This window comes from Pseudopodoces humilis, chromosome 7, assembly GCF_049639895.1.
Source record: "Pseudopodoces humilis isolate 2021_Gansu_Grassland_sample_001 chromosome 7, ASM4963989v1, whole genome shotgun sequence".
Classification (NCBI taxonomy): Eukaryota; Metazoa; Chordata; class Aves; order Passeriformes; family Paridae; genus Pseudopodoces; species Pseudopodoces humilis.
The window spans coordinates 40,042,400-40,068,129 of NC_142206.1; the positions used below are offsets into that span (position 1 = coordinate 40,042,400).

At 43.0% G+C, this 25,730-nt stretch overlaps 2 protein-coding genes across 5 annotated transcripts in view; both read left to right on the forward strand.

The window, feature by feature from the left end:
• FCF1 (FCF1 rRNA-processing protein) overlaps nucleotides 1–4,607 on the forward strand; it is an 8,640-nt gene extending 4,033 nt beyond the window's left edge. The window contains exon 8 of the mRNA XM_005520262.3: nucleotides 956–4,607. Coding sequence (XP_005520319.2) covers nucleotides 956–1,004 — 49 coding nt within the window. The 3' untranslated portion in view covers nucleotides 1,005–4,607. The remainder of the gene's footprint in view (nucleotides 1–955) is intronic.
• Nucleotides 4,608–6,048: 1,441 nt separating this feature from the next.
• The window catches only part of YLPM1 (YLP motif containing 1), a 35,247-nt gene continuing 15,565 nt past the window's right edge, over nucleotides 6,049–25,730 (forward strand). For 3 of the 4 annotated variants that reach the window (XR_015772913.1, XM_014249974.2, XM_014249975.2), the window contains exons 1-7: nucleotides 6,049–7,086; nucleotides 12,242–12,478; nucleotides 13,401–13,595; nucleotides 14,763–15,505; nucleotides 17,636–19,942; nucleotides 22,235–22,340; nucleotides 24,132–24,612. Coding sequence is in view for 3 of the 4 variants with exons in the window: in XM_014249974.2 (XP_014105449.2) it covers nucleotides 6,049–7,086; nucleotides 12,242–12,478; nucleotides 13,401–13,595; nucleotides 14,763–15,505; nucleotides 17,636–19,942; nucleotides 22,235–22,340; nucleotides 24,132–24,612 (5,107 nt within the window). In the remaining variant the exon portion in view is untranslated. The remainder of the gene's footprint in view (nucleotides 7,087–12,241; nucleotides 12,479–13,400; nucleotides 13,596–14,762; nucleotides 15,506–17,635; nucleotides 19,943–22,234; nucleotides 22,341–24,131; nucleotides 24,613–25,730) is intronic. The other variant, XM_014249976.2, reaches the window with a different exon arrangement.

Here is a 25,730-nt window from a genome sequence, read left to right on the forward strand (position 1 = left end):
TTAGAATGTTTTGCATGGAGACCAAAGGAGTGCAAAGGAAGACCCTCCCATTGAGTCAGGAGGTTCAGTAAGGATCTTGCTTTCCAAACTCCTGATGGAGTGCAGGTGCAGCTGCATCCAATCTTAGTCCCAGACTTGGTCAACAGTCTCTGTCTTAATTAGATTTTAGAAGCACTTAATCGTTGACTGATTAAACATTTATAAAGTGATTCAGTAAGGTTTACTACAATTATAGCAGTGACTTAATTATAGTTTCAGGAAGCAATATTCATACTATACTCAGTAAAAAGTATTTCAGCCAATTCACATGCATGCACCCTGACACAAAGATGTATACATAAATGTATAAAGGTACCAGTTAAAACTTCCCCTCAGGTTCAGTGAAACACATGGAATGCTTCTGCATTTCTCAACAGGCAAGGCTTGAGTGATTGTCCTTCAAGCATCTCAGCCTTGAGACTGAGAGACCTCCTCAGAGAGGTTCTGGTGCAGCCCACAGCAGTCCAGGAAAGCACTAAGGGCCTCACTTAAGATCACTGCTTATAGAATTACAAGATGATTGCTTTTAGTTATGCATAAATTTTCCATCTTGGCCATAATCCAGATTAGTAACTACTAGAATTTCCAAAACTCTAGTAACATTGGTACCATTCCACTCAGGCCATGACTTAGATAGGATTGTCAGAGGATGACTGACAATCTCATCCTTCACCACAGACCAGCAACAGGAGTTCCCAGTATGGTCAGTGCTGTTCTCACCTTAGTCATGTAAGACTTTCTGGTATGGTTGAGGGATGCTTCACCACCTAACTCGGTACACAAAAGCCAAGGCCTAGCAGGAATCATTGAGATGGTAGTACAGCCCTGAGGAGGAAGAGGGGGTTGATGCACCACCACAGTGAGGAAGGGAGCAATGTGGAATGGATTTTCTTCATAAGTTTTCCTTCTTTCTCAGGTACAATATTGAGAGGATGCCAGATGATTATGGAGCTCCTCGATTCTAACCTGTCCAGTCAAGCCATCAATGCCAGGACTGTGAGCCAGGATAAGGCTCCTTCTGATTCCAGCCATCCTGCTTTCTTCTTTTGTTGGAACTCTGCTCATAGGACTGTGGATAACCAAACTGTCTTCTTAACCTTGTTTTTCTAAGAAAAAGCTGTTTTGAAGGGTCTGATTTTATTCATCCCTCCTCTGCCTTGGTACAATTACCTACAACTGGGAGAAGCAAATGGGAAACAGAGGACTGCATGACCAAGAATGTGCCTAGCTCAGTTGGACCATTGGCGTTGGAGAAAGTGATTTCAGCATTCTGAATTAAACATTGATGATGCAACTCTGGCTGAGAATGAAACCACAAGAGATTTTAAAAGTTTCTTACCCCTGCACCTGGAGTGGGACAGGTATTCCTTTGGGAAGCTACCTCACACCTGTTTAGTGAAATCAGAATCTGTATTCTGCAGAAAAGACATCAGATATGCACAAGTTGGTAACTTTCTGAGAAAGCGGTCTAGATTTTCATTCAGAATTGATGGGCTTTTATTCAACTGCACAGTGAATTAAGTTTTAGTGGCCTCTCAGACTGCTCTCTGTACTTGGTTAGCTGGCAGCCCGGTCCTTTTGCTTACATTTAGAGTGGTGGACAGCAGGACAGGGTTGGGTCAGGCCAGATCTTTCCCTCCTGTTTGGGTCCTATCCACTTCAAAGCCTTATCACTTTTGTTACTTATCAGGGACGAGAAGGAATGTGTCTAATGGGCAAAGGTATTAATGTGTGCTGGGAGCACAGTTGTTGTGGAGGAATAAGAACAGTGGTTGCAAATAAAGAGTCTTCCAGAGACCTGCAGAATTTGTTGCAGGGAAGGAAGTAGTCAGGGAGGGAAGGAAAATAAACTGTTAAGCCACATGAAGAAATGCAGGGGGAAAAGTATTTCTAAGCCATAACTCTGCATTCTTATACCTCCTCCATTATTCCTTCATTTTTAGCAATATAATTTGCTCTTATGATCTCTGCTGAGTGGTGAGGAGAGGGTCACCAGGAGCCAACATGCCAAAGCACACTTCCTGGCCAAAATGCTGGCGGTGTAGTACAGGAGAAGACTGAAAATTTATATTCTTGATATAATTAAGAAAATTTCCAAACCTTAACAGAGCTTTATCCTGTAGTCCCTTTACACTGATTTGGCTGCAGAGGTGTCCACAAAGGCCAACAGCATCCTTGCCTGCATCAGAAATAGTGTGGCCAGCAGGACTAGGGAAGCGATCCTCCTGTTGTGCTGAGGATGTGCCTCACTTGGTGTTGGTGAGGCTGCATCCTGTGTTTAGTTCTGCATCCCTCATTGCAAGACAAGACACTGAGATGCTAAAGCATGTCCAGAGAAGGGCAATGGAGCTGGTGAAGGGCCTGGAGCACAAGTCTGGTGAGAAGCAACTGGGGGAGCTGGCTTTTAGTCTGGAGAAAACGCTTGGGGAAGACTTTACCACTCTTTACAACTACCAGAGAAAGGAGGGTGTAGCCAGGTGGGTGTCTCTTCTCCCAGATAATAGGTGACAGGATGAGAGGAAATGGCCTCAAGTTGTGCCTTGGGAAGATTGGATATTGGGAAAAATTTCTTCACTGAAAAGGTGCTCAAGCATTGAAGCAGGCTGCCTAGGGAAGTGGTAGAATCACTGGGCCTGGAAGTGTTAAAGTGTGGATGTGGCACTTAGAGGCACAGTTTAGTGGTGGGTTTGGCAGTGCGGTGTTAATGGTTGGACTCGATGCCTTGGAGATCTCTTCTAACCTTAACGATTCTATAATAGCTGAACTTGGCTGTCTGTATGCTGGACAGCATTCAGTGAAGATAATTTCCTGTCTTTGGGAAATGCTCTGACATCCTGGTAACTTCCTTGCTAGCACCATACCTCTACAGATACTGCAAAGGAAACTTTGGGAACACATCAGACCTACCCCTCCTGCTATCTTCAGTTGTTGCAGGCTCACCTATTAAACATCCCTGAAATAACAGCATACTGACACTTTGAAAATTTAGCCCCTTCCAGGCTATCACAATTAAAGTTAATTTTCTCCACCTTCAGCCAGGAAGAAAGTAGCCAACAATGGAGAGATTTTACAGTTAGTATATAATATGTACATTTCAAAAATAATATCCTTAGTTTTGTTCTCTCAATCCAATCCGTATTTCTTTAAGCTAATGATCAAGTATTGTCATGAAAATTGAAACCCAAGTTTAGTCAAGCAAGGACTGAGAAACAGTTGTAGGATTAGATCTCTTACTTGCTTTTCAGAATAATTCTAGTTTTAAGACTTCTTTGAGTGAATAGTTAACTAGAATTGTTCCAGTTAACTAGAATTGTTATTAGAATTAACCTAAACAGAAGGAGGCTGGAGAAGAAAGAAGAAAGGAATGGACACTTAGGGTAACATTTGATAATAGTCTTTCTGGCATGTAAGAGGTCAAAGGCACAGCAGCCTGATGAATTTGGGGATTTTTATACCTGCCAGCAGAATGTCTTTTGCAGGGACTTCATGAAAATATATGTATTTAGCATGAATGGTGGGTAGGAGTCAAACTAAATGTGCACATTTACTGAAATCTTTTATTCCTTTTAGTCTGCCTTGTTTCAGTAAAAGGATGAGGAATCTGGAATAGGTATAAGGCAATTGCTAAAGATGTGTTAGGAGGGTTGGAGCATGAGCAGAAGAAAGTATTGGCAGTGAGCAAACGCATGAGGAAATTTTTATTATGGTAAGACAAAAAACTTGGCTATTAACTCGAAGAGCCTGGTCAGAAGATGAATAGGAGAGGACCACCTGAATGATCATCTATTTCTCCTGCAATGCCAGGGAACCTGTGTACCAAACACTTGGTTCAGAGGAAAATATTTACTGCATGCACACAATGGCATCCCAGTGTCTGATCCAATTTACAGTATGTCAGAGGAGGGAAGATCATTGTCGCAGGAAAGAGTTTGGCAAACTAGAATGTTTTCATGTTCCCACAAATGAAGAACTCTCTCAGTCAAAAGCAGAAGAGAAATTCCTTCCTGACACAACTCAGGCAGTTGGTTTAAACCTGCTCAGGATTTAGATATCAGATGCTTGCAGTGTTTCTTAGTAACTAGAGAATTCAGCCTCCCTGCTAACATCCTGCCTCCTGCTGTAGCCAGTTTCCATAGCTTCAAAAGGCACAGAACATACAGGAGCACCACATAAAAAAATCTGAATATATGCAAAGAATGATAGAAAATAATTTATTCTCCTTTCTGGAGCCACCAGAAGGTTTAAGATTCAGATGAAGAAATTTAAGCTGCTGATCCAAGATGTGGCACTGGTTAATTGAGGGGTAACTGAAATGTGGTATAATAGCGTTTAGAAGCAGGAAGAACATGAGCTATTAAAAAAAAAAAAAAAGACCTGACCCAAACCAATATGATGGCACCCTTTAATGTTACAGACTGAACAGAATAAAATAAAAATAACATATTCTGAATAAAAGAATCAGAGGGCATAATGTGAACTTAACAGGGTTGTTTTAGGGACAAGGTAACATTGGGTAAAGCCATTTTGTGTGGTGGGAGTCAACTGTACCGCAATCTAAACCAGATTTGAATTTTGAAAAAGCATCTGTCAAGTTATTTGGAAGTTACATTTTGGCTTCCACAGTGTAGGCTGGACAACAATTGCCCTGAAAACGTTTAGGTACATGTATTCCCTCATAAGGGAAGTAACAAGTCTCTTGACAATATTGAGTAATCACAACAAACAGCAAAAATAGTGGGAGACACCTACCTGCAGGAAATAACTGTTAGTAAACTGATCACATGAGATCTCACATAGAGTGAATGGATCAGGAGGATAAATTAAAGGATGTTTGCAACAGGAATTCCATATATGGGAAGGACAGACTTTCAAAAGCTTAAACTGGCCCATAGAACTCAGGTATATAAATGCTAAGTACAGCACAATGAACACTAGATGAGGGCTAAAAATAAATGCTATCTGAAAGTCATATTCACTGCAAGAGAAATCTAAACAGACCACGCTAAATAGAAAAGGATCAATAATCACCTCAAAATGAAAAGAAGGGATACTAAAGAATAGAAAAGGCAGTTCTGTAAGTATGAAATGAAGATAGTTTTCTTAAATACTTGCATCTCAGTTGAATTTAGTCAAATATTTTCTTGCAGATTCATGGTATAGCTCCTCTGTGGATTTCTTGAAATTTAACAACAAATGAACATAAAGTCCAGCTTTTCCAACAGAGAGGATAAAGCTTCTGCTCTGTCTAACAATGTAATGATCTTGATATTTCTCCTGACTGAAAAGTCTTAGGACCTTTCCTCCACACCTGTCTTTCTCCACTGTCCAGGGATCCTTGATTCAACAGTCATGAACTAGAGACTGAACATGACAGAAATGGCTCAGGGTTTTTGTGCTTGCACAAGAGACCAAGCAGAGACGCACTGCAGTGCTGGTGTCCTGCTGACCCTTGGCCACTCGGGCTTCACTGCCCAGCTACTACAATTCACACATACACCCACACGAACCTCTTCCCTACGATGTACCTTCAGCACTTGGCATAAATCACTGCTAACTGCCTACAGAACATACTTGTTTGTTTAACTCACACTTTAGCGTGGGTAACCGAGGGCACCGGCGCCGCCGCCCCGGGGACACCACGGCCCTCAGGAGCTCCGGGCCCGCCATACACAGCCTAGCTTGCGGAGCGCCTGGCGGCACCCCTACACACAGCGGTGCGCCGCGCGCCGGGCCCGCAGTGGCTCCCATCTGTCGCCTGCCCGTGTCCCGTCCCCTTCCGTCCCGTCCCTTGTCCCGGCGGGGCGGGCGGGATGTGCCGCTCCGAGCTGGCCTCCGCCCTCGGCCCCGCGCAGGAGGCAGCTGTCCGCTAGGCGGCGCTGCCACCCGCCCGGCGGGGCGCTCTGGCGGGGCGCCCATACTCGACTGCCCGGCGGGGTGGGGTCTCCCCGCGCAGGCGCCCTGCGCCGCCCCCCGCCGCCGCCGCGGCCTGTGTCCGCTCCGCGTTCCGCCATGTACCCGGCCTGGGGCTTGTACGGGGCGGCTGGGCACTACCCGCCGCCCCCTACCTCCATCCCGCCCCCGCCGCTGCCCATCCCGCCCCCCAGCGTGCCGCCTCCCGCCGTTCCACCGATGCCGCTTCCCAGCTACCCGCCGCCAGGGCCCGCGCCCCCCGCCGCCGCGCCGCCGCCCGCCGGTTCCTCGGGGTTCCTGAGCCTGCAGGAGCAGCACCTGGCCCAGCTGCAGCAGCTCCAGCAAATGCACCAGAAGCAGCTGCAGTCCGTACTTCTGGGCCCCCCGCCGCCACCGGGGCCACCCCCGCCGGGGCTGCCGCCGCCGCCGCTGCCCGGCTCCTTCACCGACTGGCAGCAGCAGGCGCCGGTGCCGCCGGGGCCGGCGCCGGTCCCCAGCTACCCGAAGCAGGACGGCCACCGCGAGCCGCCGCCCCGCAAGCCGCCCCCCGCGTCCCGGGGCCGCGATGGGCAGGAGCCGCCGGGCGGGCGCGGGGGCTGGGGCGGGCCGGGGCGCGCCGGGCCGGGGCCCCCGGGCAAGGGGCTGTCCTCGCCGCCGCCCTCCCCCCAGCCCGCCGCTCAGCCCTACCTGCCCCCCGCCCAGCCATACCTACCGCCGCCCCAGGCCGAGCCTTACCTGCCCCCTGCCCAGCCGCCCCCAGCCCAGTCCCCGCCGCTCCAGCCCTACCTGCCCCGGGCGCAGCCCTCCCAGCCGCCCCCCTCCTTTTCCGAGCCCCCGCCCTCCTACCTGGAGCCCCCGCCGGCCACCGCCTCCCAGCCCTACCTGCCGCCTCCTGCCCAGGGATACATGGCACACCCCCAGCCCTACCTGCTCTCCTCCCAGGCTTCTCCTTCCCAGCCCGCGCAGCCCGGCCTGGCACCCTCCATCCCTCCCCCGGTCAAGCCCTCGCAGGCTCATTTCCCCCCGCCCCAGCCGTCCTTGCCCCCGGCCGCCGCTGCCCAGCCGGAGGCCGCGCAAGGTGCCGCCAAGGAGGGCGGTGGCACGGAGCAGCCGGACCCCTCCACCATGACTCCCCAGGTAAGCCGGCCCGGCTGGCAGCGGGGAGTCGCCAGGGCAGCGGTGGCGATGGGCCGCTGGCAGATACGGGGTGTTGCAAAGGTCCCCGAGTAAGGGCGGTTAGTAAATACTGAAAGGATTTGGACGCAATCCGTGAAAGTGTGGTAATGGCACAGCTCAGGGGAAGCTTCATAGAGGCTGATATGTCAGTTGGTGGTAGGGGTGTAACAAATTGTCATATCTTGAGAAAAATTGTTCAGGGAAAAGTGTAAATCGTGTCTGACTTTAATTTTCTTGAGCGTGTGTTGGTCTCTGGAGAATGTATTCCAAAGTACAGCATGTGGGCGACCTAACCCGCACCTGTTGGCTTCGTCTGGCTTGTTGTGAGATGCAGCAGTCCGTTTGTGTGTTGCACATTGTGGATGTCACTTGTTTTCAGCGATTTCTTTATTATAGTTTTTTAAAGGGGTTGAGTTGCAGTTGTCTGCCTGATCAGTGTAGAGTTGTGACTATTTTAATCTTACCGCATACAGTTAAAGCTGCAGAATTGTTTCTGTTGCAGTACATATCTGCCCTCTACTTAGACTTAATCCACATTTCATGCTACATGTGCTTGATCTTCCAGTAAAAAATTGCATAGGGCATTGGAGGGAAATGTTCTGAAATGCCTTGAAGTGAAAAATGTTATTGCTTTGGTTTTTTATGTGTTTACTAGGACCAAAATACTGCAAAATGTTTGTGTGTTTCACTTCCTAAATGAGACCAGTGCCAGTGAGCTCGATGGGACCATTCATCTGCATTGTGAGGGACAATCCAGGCTTAAGGTTCAGCATGCACAGCAAGGCGTGTGTGTTGAGGCCCCCAGCTACGTACATGAGCCAGGCAGATTCACGGAGGCTTTTGCATGGGTTTAGAGTTATCTTATTTGGATTCACCTGCAAGAACAAAATTGAAGTGCATACTTTAAATTTTTTTTATTTAAATTTACTTTTTTGGCAAATTGATCTTAGGGTTCTGGTTTGAAGCTAGGTTTGCTAAAATCCTATTGTGTCATATTGAAGTCAGTGGCACTTCAGATTTGCTAATTGCTGGGACACCTTTTTAATTGTATATGTATAAATTCAATTTTTACATTTGTACCATATAGGTAATTACTGCCTGGCAAAGTAGTTTCAGTTAATTTCACTCAATTTTATGGAGGTTTTGGACAGTACTAATTGATCTTTTACAGTGATAACAGTAGGACTTATTTTTTTAATTACAAAGCCAAAACTTCAAAAAGTCACATGTAGAAAGTGGTGTTAATTTGGTATTGAGGCAGCTTGTTGACTTCTTAAATTTTTGAGCTCAATGATAAAATAGTAAATACTCTCCAGAAGAGTTGCAAATAATGCTTTATTGTGGTGCACATATGGAAGCAGCAGAATACTGATACTTATGTTGTCTGATTTATGAATGTTTGTACAAGCTGCTTCTATCTTGAGTAGTTTGCTTGCTCTCATTCACAATTCAGTGTTAATTCAAAAGGAACAGGATATTTTCCTGGTCATAAATTTGTTACAACAGATTGATACAATTTTGGCTATATTAGGCTGTAAAATTAGACAGGATTTGGAGTAACAAGTTCTTACACAATAGGAATAGGAAAAGCTAAGTGTAGTGATGCTTTCTTGCTTTTCAGTAATACGAACAGCCAAGTAAAGAAACAGTGTAATTTGTCATTTGTCAATTTATCCTATTAAACTGTTGTTTAAACTGGCAATTGAAAGCAATTCTTTCCATTCTCATCCCACAGTAACAGTGGCTGCAGACAAATTTATCAGTGTTTTTCTCTTAACTCAGAAAATATTACGCAATTTGCCGTGAGTTGGTGTTTTATTATTTTCCTTTCCTGTCTACAATACTGTTCTTTGCCTTGACAGTGTTGTGAGTCTAGCGTAGTTTCTTCCATGGGTATATAGTTGTATTAAATTGATGGATTCTTGTCAAATCCAGTGAAAATAACTGTGGTATTTCTTAATGTTCCTTCTGATACTTAGGTGATGTCTGCTGCTATTTGTTTACAGTATCACAGAATGGATAAGGATGGAAGGGGCCACAGCAGGTCATCTGGTTCAACCTTCCTGCTCAAGCAGGGTCATCCCAGAGTACATGGCACAGGGCTGTGTATTCCAGACAGTTCTTGAATATCTTCAGTGAGAGAGACTCCACAATTTCTCTGGGGAATCTGTCACAGTGCTCAGTCCCCTTCATGGTAGAAAAGTTCTTTCTCATATTCAGGTGAAACTTCCTGCACATCCTTTTCTGCCCATTGCCCCTTTCCATGTTCCTTGGCATCACCAAGAGGAGCCTGGATACTTCTTCTTAACACCCTTCCTTCAGACACTTGTGTACATTGACAAGGTCCCCTCTCAGTTGTATCTTCTCATGGCTGAACAGGCCCAGCTCCCTCAGCCTGTCCTTATTAGAGAGCCATGCTCCATTCCCTTGGCATCTTCATTGCCTTCCACTGGACTTGTTCCAGGAGTTCAAGTCTCTCTTGTACTAAGGAGTCCAGAACTGGACACAACTCCAGGTGTGGCCTCACTAGGACTGAGTAGAGGGGCAGGATCACCTCCCTCAACCTGCTGGCAATGCTCTTCCTGCTCCAAGGATGTGTGGATACGTCTGTACCCATAAATATGCATTTATCTACATCTGTTAAAGCTACCTCAGCTTTATCACCTCACCATTTAGCCGACTGCTGCGCTCTTTAAACAGCCGCTTTGTTTTATAGAGGGTGCTAAACCATTCTTTTGCAATTTTCACCTGGAAAGGACAGGGTGTCCCCCCAAATAGGTATTATGTTATGGCCTTAGGGTCACCTATATTAACTTTGGAGTTCTCTTTTGGTGTGGACTTCACATTAACATGTTTGGTGGTATGTCCTCTGGTCAGGAGTTGATAGTGCTGATTTCAGTGTTCATGTAAAATACAACAGGCCTAGTCTCTTGGTCAGCCAAAGATGGAAAAGGGCCTGTTTTGATGCTTGTGTTTTCCTTGGGCTTAAGGATTCTAACTGGTCTTGAAAAATGGCAAGTCCAGTTGGATGACAAGTCACTGTGAGGACATAAGCGCTCAAATAACTGAACTCTTCATCATGAAAAATTTTCTACACTAGCACTTCTGTTTTGCTCCAACTAAGCTGTAAAAATCTACCTTTCTGCTTTTCTTCTGCTTTTCAGGTAGCACAGTAATAGATGTCACTGTTTCATCTGCTGAAAATAATAGGTAATTATATTATCATAGCTCTGGAAAGCCCATGTCATAATATGAGTTATAGCCCTGTGTCCAGTTAGTGGAATGAGGAGGAAGCAAAAGGGATCTGTGGAGACAACAATTTTGTGGCAGTAGAACATGTGCTCACCCATCATAGCATCTAGCACATGATGGCAAATCACCTTATAGAGCCTTTTGAGATGGAGAATTAAATCAGGTTTTATATAGCTGGGAAAGTATGCTTCTGCCTTGAGTTGCACTTATTTCACCATGTTGTTGAAGGTTTCTGACAGAGTCTATGCTGCAGTGTGAATGCGTATCTTCCATCTAAAACTATGGCAGCTCTTCTGAGACATATTGAAAAGATTCATGGCAGGAATAATTGCATGGTCAATTTAAAGTCTGTGAAGCATAGTCTCTCATTTGATTCACCTCATTTCCAAGATACAGAAGTATTTTTTTAAAAATACAGTTCCATATTCATGTTTACTACCAAGAGAAAACATAATTTCTGATCTGAGCATGAGGTAGGTGTCTAGAAGAAAGTTACTCTTGTTTAAGATGGGCAGAGTGATTCACTTTTGCGAAATCTCATCAGACAGCACTTACTGCTGTGATGTTGTCACCCTTTTATTTTAAAATGCCTGCATCTTTTGGATTCTTTTCTGTTTCTGACTGGGCTTTATATAGGTGTTTTTTCTTAACTGTGCATGCTTGGATGGAAAGGAAGAACAGAAGGTATAAAAAGATGGAGTTCAGTCACAGATTCTCAGAGGTGAGGGAACTGAGAGCACAAGAATGGTTTTTAGGTTAGACCAAAAAGTACAGTATCTTATCATTCTGTCTTTGATAATGACTAAAAGCAGATGCTAAGAGAACAACTTAAAAATCAAGGGTAACAATACTTTCATAAGATACAGGAGCTGCCTTAGCTGTAAATGGTATATTCATTATTAAAATATGTAGATTTTTCTGAGCTATGTCTTGAATCAACAGAATTTTAGCCCATAGAGAGGTCTCTAATAGGGACTCTGGTGGCACAAGACAGTGTCAGGTGAAGAGCAGTCTCCCACAGATGTCTTTCTATTCATTTGATGCCTGATGTTTCTCATATTGGAAAAGATACAGAACTGTTGGTTCTTATTCAGGTCTCTTCAAGACATTACTACTTAAGTGTTGAAATACTTATCTTCAGTCTTTTGTTCTTCATATTAGTGGCAGCTTACTTTTTGAAGGTTCTGTCATCTGCCTTGAATACTCTCAATTCTACCCTGAAGTATTTAAAACTGAAAGCTTATTATTTCTTAGATGGATCATTTTTTGGGGTGCAAACATATCTACTTCCTTCTTCAGCTATTGAATGAATCAGGTTAATGAGAATTCAGATGATACATAATCTTCACTATATACTGGTTCTGACTGTTCTTATGACTTTCCATAGCTTTATTCAAACATCTTCACCACAGTTTCTCAGCTGTCATTTTCAGTCTACTGTCTGTGTTCTCAGTTCATCCTCTTCATCTCTTCCGTACATTTCCTTCTTTTTCTCTTTATTGTAGTTCTTAGATATAAAAATCTCTAAAACCAATAAATATGGTACTTACAGCATGTCTGTGGTATTTTTGATTATTATTGCCTGTGCTCCAGATTTTTGTTAGTACTGTTTGCTATAGTTATAGAATAGTAATCTTGTTGGGCTAAAAAATAAATTCTGTTGTGGTTTCTTTGCATCACATACTGGTTTCTGAATTTTGATTTGATCTTCTGACATCCATTGCAATACTGTTGCTGAAGAAGTGAGTTTTTCCTCAAAACAGTTTCGAAAACTTTCCTACAGTATGATTCTAGTGACTATCATTAATGATTTTCTCTTGTTTTTCTTGTGAAAACTGTCTTAGAAAATTTACATCTGTTACAGGAACAGCAGCAATACTGGTACCAGCAGCATCTGCTCAGCCTGCAGCAAAGGGCAAAAGCCCATGCTCAGGGACAGCAGCAGATGAAAAGTCCAGTAGTGAAGGATGAGCAGAGGGCAAAGTCTGAAGAAGGGAAAATGAGTGCTTCAAATCAGCAGTCTGAACCTTCTCCTCTCAATGAATCCCTGCCTCCAGTATCCAAAGAAGATGAATCTTCTCTTACATCCACTGAAACTCAGGTAGGCTTTGTAAAATGATGCCACTCCATTTGTGTCCTAGATGAGCCAAAACCCCGGGAAAATTAATGCCATCAAATTCTCATGTATACTTTGTAATGATAACTAAATGTTGCAAAGCAGTCTTAATAAAATTTGCTAAAGCTGCACCAATTAGGAAATACACTTCTTGTCTATAAAATTGCATATTCACCCACACGTGCACCAAACAAGTCTGAGCTGACTCTCCCTCACCCTCTACAATGTTGTCGTCTTTGTCTGTCAGAACACTTCATGATATCAAGATCTGGTAGGTACTCAGTAGTTGAGAAAAAAGAAATGCTTAAGACATTTCTTAATTCCTCCCTGGAATGAATTTGAGTTTATGAATTCTGCCTCTCCTTCTCTCTGTGTGTTAGAGTTGGTCTAAAAGCCAAGAATTTTGCACAGAGGTCTTTTTTGTCAGCGTGCTCAGTAATAGTTACTGTATAATAGATGGGAGGTCATGATTGATGTTTGAACAATATGTGTTCTACTTTTACTAACAGTGTGCACGTTCCTACGAAGTGGCAAAAATAATGCACTTGGAGTTACTTTACCCATCTTCAAAAACCACTGTTTCTCATTACATGTGCTTGAGTGAAAGATAACAGATTCTCATTAATCTCTTTCCTGTAGGTAGTTTCTTTATGTATGAATAACCCAATTGCCATCAGCCTAACCTTTAGGTTGGACTGTTCACATTAAGAAAATATGTGTTCACATTAAGAAAAGGTGGGATAAATATCAACCTTCCAGAAGATGTGGGTGGCTGGAACACTGCAATAGAGTGATAAAGTAAGGAGCAGTGAGAAGGTTCCTGTAAAATGTGTAGTGACCAAGTGTATTTTTTTTTTTCTGTCAGAAACAGCTTCCCTTTATTTATAGTATTTGCCTTTTTCTGTAGCTCAATATTGAACCTCCTGATGACCCTGAGGAAGATTTGAGATTGCAACAACTGCAAGCAGCAGCAGCTCAATGGCAGCAGCACCCCCATCACCGGGTTGGGTTTCAGTATCAGAGAATAATGCAGAAGCATGCTCAGCTGCAGCAGATAGTACAGCAGTATCAACAGATCATGCAACAGCCTCCACACTTAGAGGTGAGACACTAAGGAGGTGGTGTTTGATACACATCCTGGGTGACCCAGCACTCAAAGTCTGCTGAAAAATACATAGTTGAATAATTTGTGGTGGTTGGCTCATTTGTCTAGCTATTTTTTCTGCTTGGGTAGAAGTTTATATCCATTTTCCCTACTGTCACTCAACTTCAGAATGAAAAAGGCATTGACAGATGGTGATGAAGCTTCAGTAGGATGAGAATTACAAGACTTTACACTTCTCGTAAGATTTTTTTCAGATGTACCTAGGTAATACAGGAGCAACACAATATTGAATTTACTCAGCTTTGAATGTTTTGCCACTGGAGAAACAGTTCAGAAAGGTCAGATAAACAGGTGATTGCACAGAGTAATTTGGAAGCTGCTCTTTTTTACAAAAATAAATATGTACAATGATAAATGTAGATGCCAAAAATAGACAGTAAATGTAATTAAGAAAATCAGTAGCTCACATTATTTTTAACTCAAGTAATCAGTTGAAACCAGTATTGTAACCTTTAAGCCTTTAAGTAGAAGTTGATTACTGTATTAGAGAGTTGAGTCAGCTTTTACTGGGTTGGTAGAGTTCATATATTAAGCATTTCTTTGTAGATTGGGCTGTCTGCCTTTGTTTTTTTTAAATATCTTTGGATAAAACTTTAAAATCTCAGGCAAGATCAAGGCATGACTATTATGATACCCTCACATAATGAAAGACAGAACTCCTTGAAAAAAGCTTCATTTGTGCAAATAAAATCTGGCAAAGGCTTAGAGAAGAATAATTGCAGACAGCTAAGGCAATTCTGAGCAGGTTAACAGCAAAAACTGGAACCTTGAGAAATAGTCACATAGTGTATATATATGAAGATTGATTTGGGCTTCAGGCATTGTTAGGATCCAGTAATAATACCGTTTATACAGATTATGTTTCTTCAGCTGTCCTGTTGAAGTCTTCTATACACAGATACAGTATATGGTTGTAAAATACATTCATTTTCACGATGACTTTAGATGTCTCTGTTGGTGTTTGCTTTTGTTTCAGTGTAGTTCTTCAGGCTTGTGGCCAAGTCATCAGAAATTATGCTATTACTAGTGATACTGAAATACATGGCTCTGAGAGTAACTGACTGTCTGAGGTGTTTTGAACCTATTCTTGTCCTCTCATTGCAGACAATGTCAGTGGACATGCAGCTGCGACATTATGAGGCACAGCAAAAACAGTTCCAGCAGCTTCATAAAGATTGGGAGCGATCAATGAACCAGCAGTGGCAACATCAGCTTCAAACCTACCCTCATAAAGACCAGCTTCAAGAGTATGAGAAACAGTGGAAAGCATGGGATGAACAGATGAAAGTCACTCAGTCACATCTGCAGGAAAAAGTGACCTCACTCCAAAATCTGAAGAATCAATATCCTGCAAATGTTTCGCTGCCACCTCCATTTATTCCGTATTCCCAAACTGGTCAAGGTGGCATTCCTATTATGCCTCCAACATTACCTTCAACTACACCTCCACTGGTCCCCCCACCTCTCTCTTCTGTGTCTCAGTTATCCAATTCCTCTGTCCCTTCAGGATCCAGTTCTCAAAGCAGTCAAGCTACTGAAACACCAAGGCCAGCTCTTCTTCCCACCCCTGGTACCTATTCATCAAAAATAGCTAGTTCAACTAGCTATTCACCTTACCATTCTCAAGTAGGTTCATCCTTTGGCTCATCTGACCACGGAAAATCTCAAGGTCATCTTAGTAAACAAACTGTAAATATTTCATCTGAAAATCAGTGTGGGGAACTGAAAGGCACATCTGCAGTGTCTTCAACACACACGCCTATTGTGCAGGATAAACCAGTGAGGTCAGGTGGATTGCTTCCAGATCCTCCCAGATCTGCACGTTTTGAAGGCCCTAGAGGCCCTAGGTAAGAATGTTTTTGTTGATTTATATATAATACAGGCTACAAGATTTTCAATGATTTATTAAGAAATTAAATACATACCTTATTCTCAAATCTTTCTGAGGTTGTATGAAGTGTGTATTTGTTCAGTGGAGGTTTTGTTTTTAATATATGTACACCATGTTCTCTGTATTTATATTTTTAAAGCAAAGATATATAGATGTCTTTCACCTGAGCATAATCTGGAGTAGATTGCTTTTGTTTTTTGGTTCTTTTTGGTAGAGTGCTTGGGGATGCTGCCCCTTTTCATTCACAGAGACAAAATGCTGCTTTGAAAATAGGAAAGCTGTTGTAAATATTTGATATGTCTTTGTTGATTTTATACCTGTTATATAATTTAATCCAAGATACTGGTTTTTGAATGTTTTTCTTCGATACGTGATATCAGGGTGCAAAAACATCTGTTCTATCTGCTCATTAGTTAGAGTTGGGTTGGTATGATGTCTGCTGAATCAAAGGACAGTGGTATTCTGTTTACTTGTTTCTATCCTTGCATACTCTGCTAGACTTTACAATAATATCTTCATGGTTATTTCCCTTCTCTTTGCTTCTAAAGTGATCGATCATTAATAATAATTTGTGAATTGCTAAGAATGTGCATGAACTTTATATGAATGAATAATTTTCTACCTCCTGATATTTTTTAAAGAAATTATCTGTTCCTGGGGATTTGTTGGATGTGCAGTTCTGAACAGACTGTTTTCATTACTTGCTAGTGCATGTCTTTTATGTATTTTGGTTTAGAGCTCAGTGATATGCAATGATAGGTACAGGTTTCTGGGCTGCGAGCTGTTTCATGTCCAGCTTTTCATCCACCAGCACCCCCAAGTCCTTCTTGGCAGGGCTGCTCTCGATTCCATCTTTGCCCAGCCTATATTGAGGGCTGCCCTGATCCAGGTGCAGAACCTTGTACTTGGCCACATGAGGTTCCCATGGGCCTACTTCTCAAACTTTTCTAGGCACCTGTAGATGGCATCCTGTCCATGAGGTATGTCACCCACACCACTCAGCTTGGTGTCCTCTGCAAACTTGGTGAAGGTGCACTCAATGCCACTATGTCATTGATGAAGATACGAAACCGGGCTCATCCCAGTCATCTGAGGGACACCGCTTGTCGCTCATCACCATCTGGAAGTTGAGCCATTGTCCCCTATCCTCTAGATGTGATCACCCAGCCAGTTCCTTGTCCAGGAAATAGTCCCATCCATCAAATCATCTCTCTCCACTTTAGAAAGAAGGATGTTGTGGAGGTGCATGTCAAAGGCCTTAAAGAAGTCAAGATAGATGACATCCATAGCTCTTCCTTTATCCATTCCATCATAGAAGGCCACTAGGTGGGTCAGGCAGAACTTGCCCTTGATGAAGCCATGCTGGTTGTCTCTAATGACCTCCATGTACCTTAGCATAGCTTCTGGGATGATCTTCCCAGGCACAGAGGTGAGACTCACAGGTCAGTAGTTTCCAGGGTCCTTCATTTTACCCTTTTTTAAAATAGGTGCAGTGTTTTTCTTTTCCCAGTCACTAGATACTTCACCTGACTGTCCATTTTCGAGATATCATGGAGAGTGGCTTGACAAGTACGGTAGTAAATTCCCTGAGTATTCTGGGATGTATCTCATCAGGTCCCATAGACTTACATATATTCAGGTTCTTCAGGTCATCATAAGCCTGATCTTCTCTTATCATGGGAGTGACTTTGCACCCCTAGTCCCTGTCTTGCAGTTCGTCCACTCAGGAGGCATAGGGTTGTCAGTGAAGACTGAGGCAAAATGTTGTTGAGTATCTGAGTCTTTTCCTTGTGCATTGTTACCAGTTTGCCAGTCGTGTTTGTCCAAGGGGGACACTTTCTTTGACCTTTCTTTTCTGGCTGACGTACCTATAGAGGCCCTTCTTGGAATACTTTGCATCCCTTGCAAAATTCAACTTCAGCCATGCTTTGGCCTTCCTGACCCATCCAGTGATGTACAGCTGTGAATCCCAAACATCTAAGCAACTTGACTTTAGACATGAGTTCTCTATTTTGTGTAAAATTAATCTATAGGATTTTAATATGACACGTTCATTTGAATAAAATTTGTGTTGTGTCATCTGTAGATTTGATGGACCTCGAGGAAGAGGTTATGACAAATTTGAAGGCCCAAGACAGAGAGGACCTCGTTTTGAATCCCAGCGCTCAGAAGGATACAGGTCACGTTTTGACCGACAGAATACAGATGGACAGTCTTCAAGTAGATGGGGCTCTATCCCACGAGGACCAGCAGGACAATTTTATACAACAAATGCATCACATGGACACGGTTCCCGACCTGGTGGTCCACGGTGGATGGGGCCTAGGCCTCATTTGGGACAGCAGCAGCAGGCACAGACAGACTCACAGTCAGAAAGCAAAGAATCTTTTACAGACACAGCCGGTGAGCAGCAGTCTGTAACCGGAACAGAGTCTACTCCTGACACACAGAGTGCAGGTCCCATTGAGCCAAATGAGGACCTGACAGACACTCAACAGGAGCCATCCAAACCTGAAGTCAAAGAACCTAGTTCAGACCCTCCTAAAAAATGGACATGGAGTTCACATGATCCCAACCAGCAAGCCGAAGAGTCCAAGGCACCCACCCCACCTATTCAGAACCAGAATACTGTAGCCCCTGTAACAGGAAATCAGGATTTGGATTCATCAGATGGTCAGTTGGCTGCTTCAGATAGCATGCAGGGCCTACCTGGACCAGAAAGTAGAGGAAAAGGGCCATTTATGCATGAAGATAGAGGAAAGGGACCAGGAAGCAGAGGAAGGGGCCGTGGCAGAGGGCAGGGGGATGGCCGCGGCTGGGGAATGGGCCGTGGCCGGGGAATGGGAAGGATGGATGGTGGCCGAGGAATGGGAAGGATGGACGGTGGTTGGGGAATGGGCAGGATGGATGATGGCCATGGTCGGGGAATGGGCAGGATGGATGAGGGGCGTGGCAGAGGATATGTATACAGAGGCAGAGGGCAGGCTAGGCAGGCATCCATCCGAGGCAGGGGAATGTTCAGGAGGGCAGGCAGCAGGGAGAGGATACCAGATAGACGGTCAGGCAGCAGGGAGAGGATGCCAGATGGACAGTCAGGCAACCGAGAGAGGGGACTGGGTGGACGGTCAGATAGCCATGAGAGGGTATTCTCTAACCGAGATAGAGAGCTACCTGGACGGCCAAGCAGCTGGGATAGGGGGCGGGCAGGAAGCCGGGAGAGAGGCCCGGTCAGACGGGCCTGTAGTCGGGAAAGAGAGCCCATGCGAGGGACAGGTAGCCGGGAGAGGGAGCCCATGCGGCGGGCAGGTAGCCGGGAGAGGGTCCCTGTCAGGCGGGCAGGTAGCCGGGAGAGAGTCCCCATCAGGCGGGCAGGTAGCCGTGAGAGGGACCTGGTCAGGCGGGCAGGTAGCCGGGAGAGGTGTCCCATCAGGAGGGGAGATAGCCATGAGAGGGAAGCAGGAAGATCTGAAACAGGCAGTATGGGTAAACCCATTCACCTAGGAGATGACCCTGACAAATTGTCTCCATACCATCGAGATGAAACGTTCAGGGGTTCCTGGGGTCATGAAGATGATACAATGCAGGAGGAATTTCCTTTAGATAGTCAAAATGACCTGTCTTTGGAGCATGAGCAATTGGATAACTGGGAAAGAGAACAGTACTGGAGAGATCACAACTCTGATTATCAGGATGATTCTGTAGATACATATGACAGAGATGACAGGTTGCAGTCCCACCATTCAATGCCTCCATTGTCTCCCTTACCACCACTACCTCCTTTATCATCTGATCATGACAGACGAGATTCATGGTGGGATGACTGGAAAGGGCCAAGAGAAAGGGAACTAGAGAGAGATTTAGATAGACCTGGAAGATCCTCAGATATTTATGATCAAGATTTAGACAGAGAATGGGATAGAGACTGGGACATGAGACCTATGGATGACAGAGAAATGGGGAATCGTGACCTGGATATCCCCCCTCTACCACCGTTACCACCCCTTCCACCTCTGGACAGGTATCGTGAAGACAGGTGGAGGGATGATAGGAACAGAGATCATTATGACAGAGATCTCAGAGACAGAGGGGAACTTAGGATTCGAGAATATCCAGAGAGATACGACACATGGCGGGAGAAGCAAGACTACCTTCCTGAAAGGACTGACTGGGAGAGGGAACGGTTGTCGGATAGGTGGTATCCAGATGATGGAGAGAGACTGCGGTCTTTGGATGACCGCTCAGATTCATCCCTTCCTCCACCTTCACATTCCTCTGATATGCTGGGAGCAGATTCAAACCTGGACTCGGACCAGTCCTTGGGAGGAGTGATGGTCCTAAGCCAAAGACAGCATGAGATAATTCTGAAGGCTGCCCAGGAGCTCAAAATGCTTCGGTGAGTTGCCTGGTTCTGTGATTTTGAATAGGAATCCCATTCTGTGGGATCCATTTGAATCAGCGCAGTAATGCCTTCATTTCTTTTACCCACAACATGATAGTAGGAGCTCATGTGGAACAAGTTATTTGGAGTACCTTTATCACAGCTTTTGTAGATGGACTTTTTTCCTGAAGTAGATGATTGTCCCTTTCCCCATGAATATGGTATTCCTTGTATGTTACTTTCCAGGAAAAGATCTGTCCCATCACCTGACCAATCTTTTTGTTAGCCTCAAATAAAACTTGAGGATAATTGCTTTTCAATTCTTTCTGGTGATATCAGGTGAGCTTAGTGATAATTGCTTTTTAGTACCTACCCCTCCAGACCTACATTAATGTGCTTCTTAAGACCTATTTAATTTTTTGGATATTGCTCACTTTTTGGTTAAAGCATAGATGGGTTTGTTTGTTTTACAGAGCTTCCTCATTTGAAACCAAATATTGTCAGTGAACGATTTTGTCAAATTTGGTTGATACTAAGTTCTGGGAATAAGCGTAAAAGGAGTGATATTAGGATGCTATTAATGCAAGAATAAATCAAGACTGCATTTTTAGAAAGCAGCTACTAGACTTCCTAAGGCTTTAATAAATGTTTATTATTAAATTAGTAATAGGAGAGACTGGGCTGTATGAAGCTCTCAACAACCTTATCTAGTGAAAGAGGGGCTGGAACTAGATGATTTTTGAGGTCCCTTCCAACCCAGTCCATTTCATTGTAGAGATGTTTTGCACTTTTCTTCAGGCTGTTTTGTTTTCAAATTCATAAGATTGCTGAGTGCCTATCCCATATGGAAGATCTTTGTTGCACGCCAAAATGCAAGCACAAAAATTTTTTAAACAGGGAGAATTTTTGTTCTGAATAATTTAATAATTTACTGCAATTAGATTAATTCAACGGTGTTATTAACTCTGAAATCTGTGTTATAAAGTAGCATCTGCTAAAAGTTTGGAGTAATAGATTATTTTCAGCTTCCTGACTTTTCCATTGCCTCAGTTGCTAGTCATATGTTTTGCTATTTATTGTGACTAGCTGCAAGCCAGTCACTTAGGCTAAGTACCGTAGTTTGGGAATCGCTACAAGAGTGATTTATGAGGGCTGAAATATTTTAAACATAGTCACTAAAATGTTTTATGCAAAAAGTAATTACATATATTTGTTTCAAAGCCAGTAAAAAGGGGAAATATAAACACGATACTGATTTTTAATAGAATATGAGGGTAATCTTAAAATTAGATACACTGGTACTTCTCATTATGTTCTTATAGGCAGGTGATTTAAGTCTGAACAGTAGAAACAACTTTATGGAGATTACTTATTAATTTTTATGGAGATTGTTTGAGCCAAGAGTTATACCAGTAGTGTGTGAACTGCTTTCATCTCCAAAACTAAAGCTTTCATCTGGCTTTACTTTTATTGTTTGTAAAACTGCATATTCTCAGCTGCAGACTGTTCTGTATTTGTGATCTAGTGTAGTGCTCAGTTTATTCTTTGTATTTAAAAAGCATTGAGTATTCTTTTCTTTGGGTCAAGTTCCCCTTCTGCTGAACACTGAACAGATGCATTGCTAGTTAGGGTGGTTTCTGTTATGTCTTGTTACAGAGGGATCCCGTTCTTAGTTGTTATTTAGAAACCTCAATACACAGAGTTACTAGCAATTGAAAAACCCAGATTGAAGAGCACTAAAAAAAACTGAAGGAAAAGGAAGTCATATTCACTTGAACTTTGTAATCCAGTGATTGTAGTACTCACAGCTGAACCTGGTCTCTGCTCTGTAGACTATGTATTGGTTGTGTATGAAATAGCATTTTGATATATAAATGAAAGAAGAAAAAAGTTAGACTCACTGTTTGGTTTTTATATATTGGAATCTCTTGTGCTTTGTTGGCCTCAATCCTGTTACCATGTGAACCAGAGTAATTTACTGAGAGTACTCATGTATGCATTTCCAAGGGGTTTCTTGCTTGCAGAAGGTATTGACAGAACCTAAAAATCCAGCTTCACTGTTCAAATGGAGTGGTTCTGGCAAAGCACAAAAGCACAACTGCATGCACTAAATGCCTCCATGGTTAGGTGGATGTGAAACAGATTTCTGAATCACAGTATTGCCCGTGTAAAGGCTGCTGTGTCCTTTTATTCTTTTGGCTTAGTGTCTGATGCAAGTGTAATATGTGTTTTCACCATGAGCATTGATTTCTTTAATTTTTCATTTAAGCTATAGACTGATAACACTTTCTTATGATGCATGTACAGAGAGCAAAAAGAGCAGCTACAGAAGTTGAAGGAGTTCAAACCTGACATTTCCACCCAGGACTCTTCAAGACCACAGAACACAAGCACAAGGCCAGGTGCCTTTCAGGTAAATTCATCTTACACTGATATAACATGTTGGTAGTAATTACTATTTATGTATGTTGAACCAGTTCTACACACTGATGGTCAAATTTCTCTGTGGCATGCCTCCCCAGCAATCCTTAACAACCTTAGCCATCTTCTGTTGAGGCAAAACAACTTCTTATTTTCTTTAAATTTTCCAAAGCATTTTCTGCTCAGTGAGTCCACCATGTCTTCTGAGTATGACCCATCAGGGATGGTTGCACATGGGGTTCAACAGTCTAGATTGCTGTGGGACAATGTGCAAAAAGAGGTGAACTCTTCCAAAACAAGAGATGTAAGGTTGACAAGAAGACCCTACTTTTCCTTGCTTAAGTTCTTTCAATTTGCTTTTCCTACTTCAGGAGCTGTGTACTCTTTGAAGTTGGAAAAATTTGAGGATACTTCAATCAGAAATTGAGATATTTCAATGTAGTATGAGCATTAGCCCATGTTTGCTGTTTTTATTGGGAATTCTTATTACCTTCTAGAATTGCATAAAGCGCATGGAAACTCATGTTTGCGTACCTCCATCCTGTTGTGATGCAACTACTCCTCTACTGCTTAATTTCCTGTGTAGTTCTGGGAACTCTTCTCAGATGCTTATATTTGGGTTTTTTGATAATTCAGAAATCAACTGAACTTCTGCAGTTACGCTAACTCATATTTATAAATCCTTCCTAGAATGAGTAAACAGTTTTGTTAAATGTGTATTGGAGGAGATATCTGAGTTGATGCACAGTCTTTATTCTTCATCACACCTTAACCCCAAAGTTACTCACTCCCAGTAGATTTAGCCGTAAGATCTCTGGGTCTGGCATATAGCCAGACCAACCTTTTTTTGTCCCTCCATCCAGAGACGTGTTATGCAGTGAATGAGGCACTGCAAGTTTTGTTTTTGCCTAGGTGACCTCCTCCTTGTTTATAGTGTCTGTAAAGTGAAATAATGGAACTGATTTGCTACCAGGAACTGCAGGTATGTTGATGCCTTTAGGAAGTTACTTTACTCAGTTTTGATATTTTGTATCTCAGGCTGCTTCACTCATCTGCATAGAGGTTTTCAAACAACTTTTGTCTTCCTTGGAATTCCTGCCTCCAGATATTTCTGCTGTGACTTTGAACTGTTATTACAGAGCTCAGCTTTGTATCTACAATCATTCTGCAATTTTTATTGCATTTTGCTATAAGGCTGCCTGTAGCTTGGCATCTGCTGTGATGCTGAAATGCGTGGGGTTTCTTGTGCATATTTGGTTCATGAAGGATTTGGTTTGGTTTGGTTTTTCACTAAGCAAGACCTTCCAATTTCTTATGCTCTTCTGATACTGATTTTATTAAGGGTTTTCCAGGTATTTCTGCTCTCTGTGAATTTTTCCAGTGTTTTCCACAAAGAAACTGGCCTTATCAATCCTTTTGCATCTCACCAAGCTGCCCTACGTTCAGGTTTTTAGCCTTCACACAGACAGCAGGAATCTTTGCAGACAGCAGGAGTTTTTAGGAATAAAACAGTAGACACTTTTGAAATTAGATAGGCCTACTGGAGCTAAAATTAGTAAGGTTATTTTGAAGAAGAAAATAGATAGTGTTTAAGCCTCCACATAGTGAGCAAACACAAAATTAAATCAGGCCACCAGTTTTGAAAAATAGTCCTCCTACCTGTAGCACCTTGATGGAGGTACTAGAAAATGTGTATGGTTTGACTATCGAATGCCATTGCACTTACTGAGGATGAGAGAAGGTTAGTTTACAGATCTACATTAAAAGTGCTTTCTGCATCTAGGTCTCTTCTCAGCTATCTTCAGAGGCACCAGTAGAAGCCCAAGCTATTAAACCTTCTCCTGCTGTTATTATAAAGCCTCCCGTGTTGTTCAGACAGCCCACCCCTGTGACAAGACCAAGTGCCCCACTGGCAAGGCCTACTACACCTATGACAAGGCCACATGCTCCAGTTTCTACTCCAACTACAACCCCAAGTCATGGTCAATCTTTAAAACCATCACCTTCTGCTGTGGAACAGGAACGCTGGGATGAGGACTCTTTCCATGGACTGTGGGACACAAATGAGGATAAAGGTGCAAACATGGAGTACGAGTTGTGTAAACAGGAGTCAATGATGCCTCCACCTGTCTCCTCACCTGTGAAAGTACCTGCCGTCCACACCTCCATTCCATCAGCTGTACCAGTGTCCCTTTCTCCAGTTATTCCACCAGTTCCTAAAGCACCCATCATTCAGCAAACGGTGGATTATGGTCATGGGCGAGGTGGGTATTACAGTTTATTTGATATGTATTAAAGAACTAAGAAGGCCTCCTGACTTTTTTTTAAAGGAGTGTACAATGCAAAGTATGCATGTTCTGGAGTTGATGTGTAGACTTGTGTACATTAATGATGTAATGCTGAGCAGTGCAGTTATAAGGAGTCTCTAACCTTTAACCAGTTATGACCCTGAGTTTAGTGTTTTTCTTGATGCTTTTAGAAAGAGCTGTTTTGTGTTGGTGAACCGTGTGTATTCCATGGCTGCTATTCCATGAATGGTGTACAGCCATGGGTGCTTCTAATAAACACAAAATTATGTGTTGTATTTAGATTGATACTGATACTGTCCCTTAATCCCTTTGTTGGGGAGTATGGAAATAACTGGGCTAGAAGGTACTTCAGATGGTTACAGTTCTTAGGTGTGACTTAGTGATTTAAAGCAGAATGTGGCTGGTGTTTGCATTATTTATATACTGCATAATGAGTGTGACATACCCTCTAGCCAGAGAGGGAGACATAGTCTGGTTCTAAAGGGCATTCACCCTGTACAGGTGTTTAACACATAAGTAGTAGAGGGCTCTGTTTTTTACTATTGAGCTTACCAAAGCTAAAATTCAACACCAATTTTTAAATAGAATGGATCTCCCTCCTTTAAAAGGAATGAAATCATGTCATAAAGAAGTTCTTAAATTGTGCATTGTCATTTAAAGACTGTTTTTTATCACTCTAAAGTACCATAACAGTTCTGGAAGCCATATCTGTTCCATTAAGTAGATGTTTTACTAGAAGCTGTTAGAAAAAATGTCATTGTTGTGAGACTTTCAGTTACTATTCTTGACATGACTGGTGCTCTGTGAGTTATTGAAACATACAGAGCATTTTAATGTTTATAATTTTCTGACATTGCATGCTACCTGAACTCACCTGAAAACCCGGACGTCCCATTGTTAAGGTGGAGTGGGTTTATGTGCACACACACAAACCCACTTCAGCCTTTAAAAACCATGGTGGTGTTTATTTATATAAAGCCCTTTTTGCATTATCCATTGAAAGAAATTCTGGTAGTTTGTTCTAGTCACTTTTAATGTCATTGAGTGATTACTTTTCATGAAGAGGAAGGAAA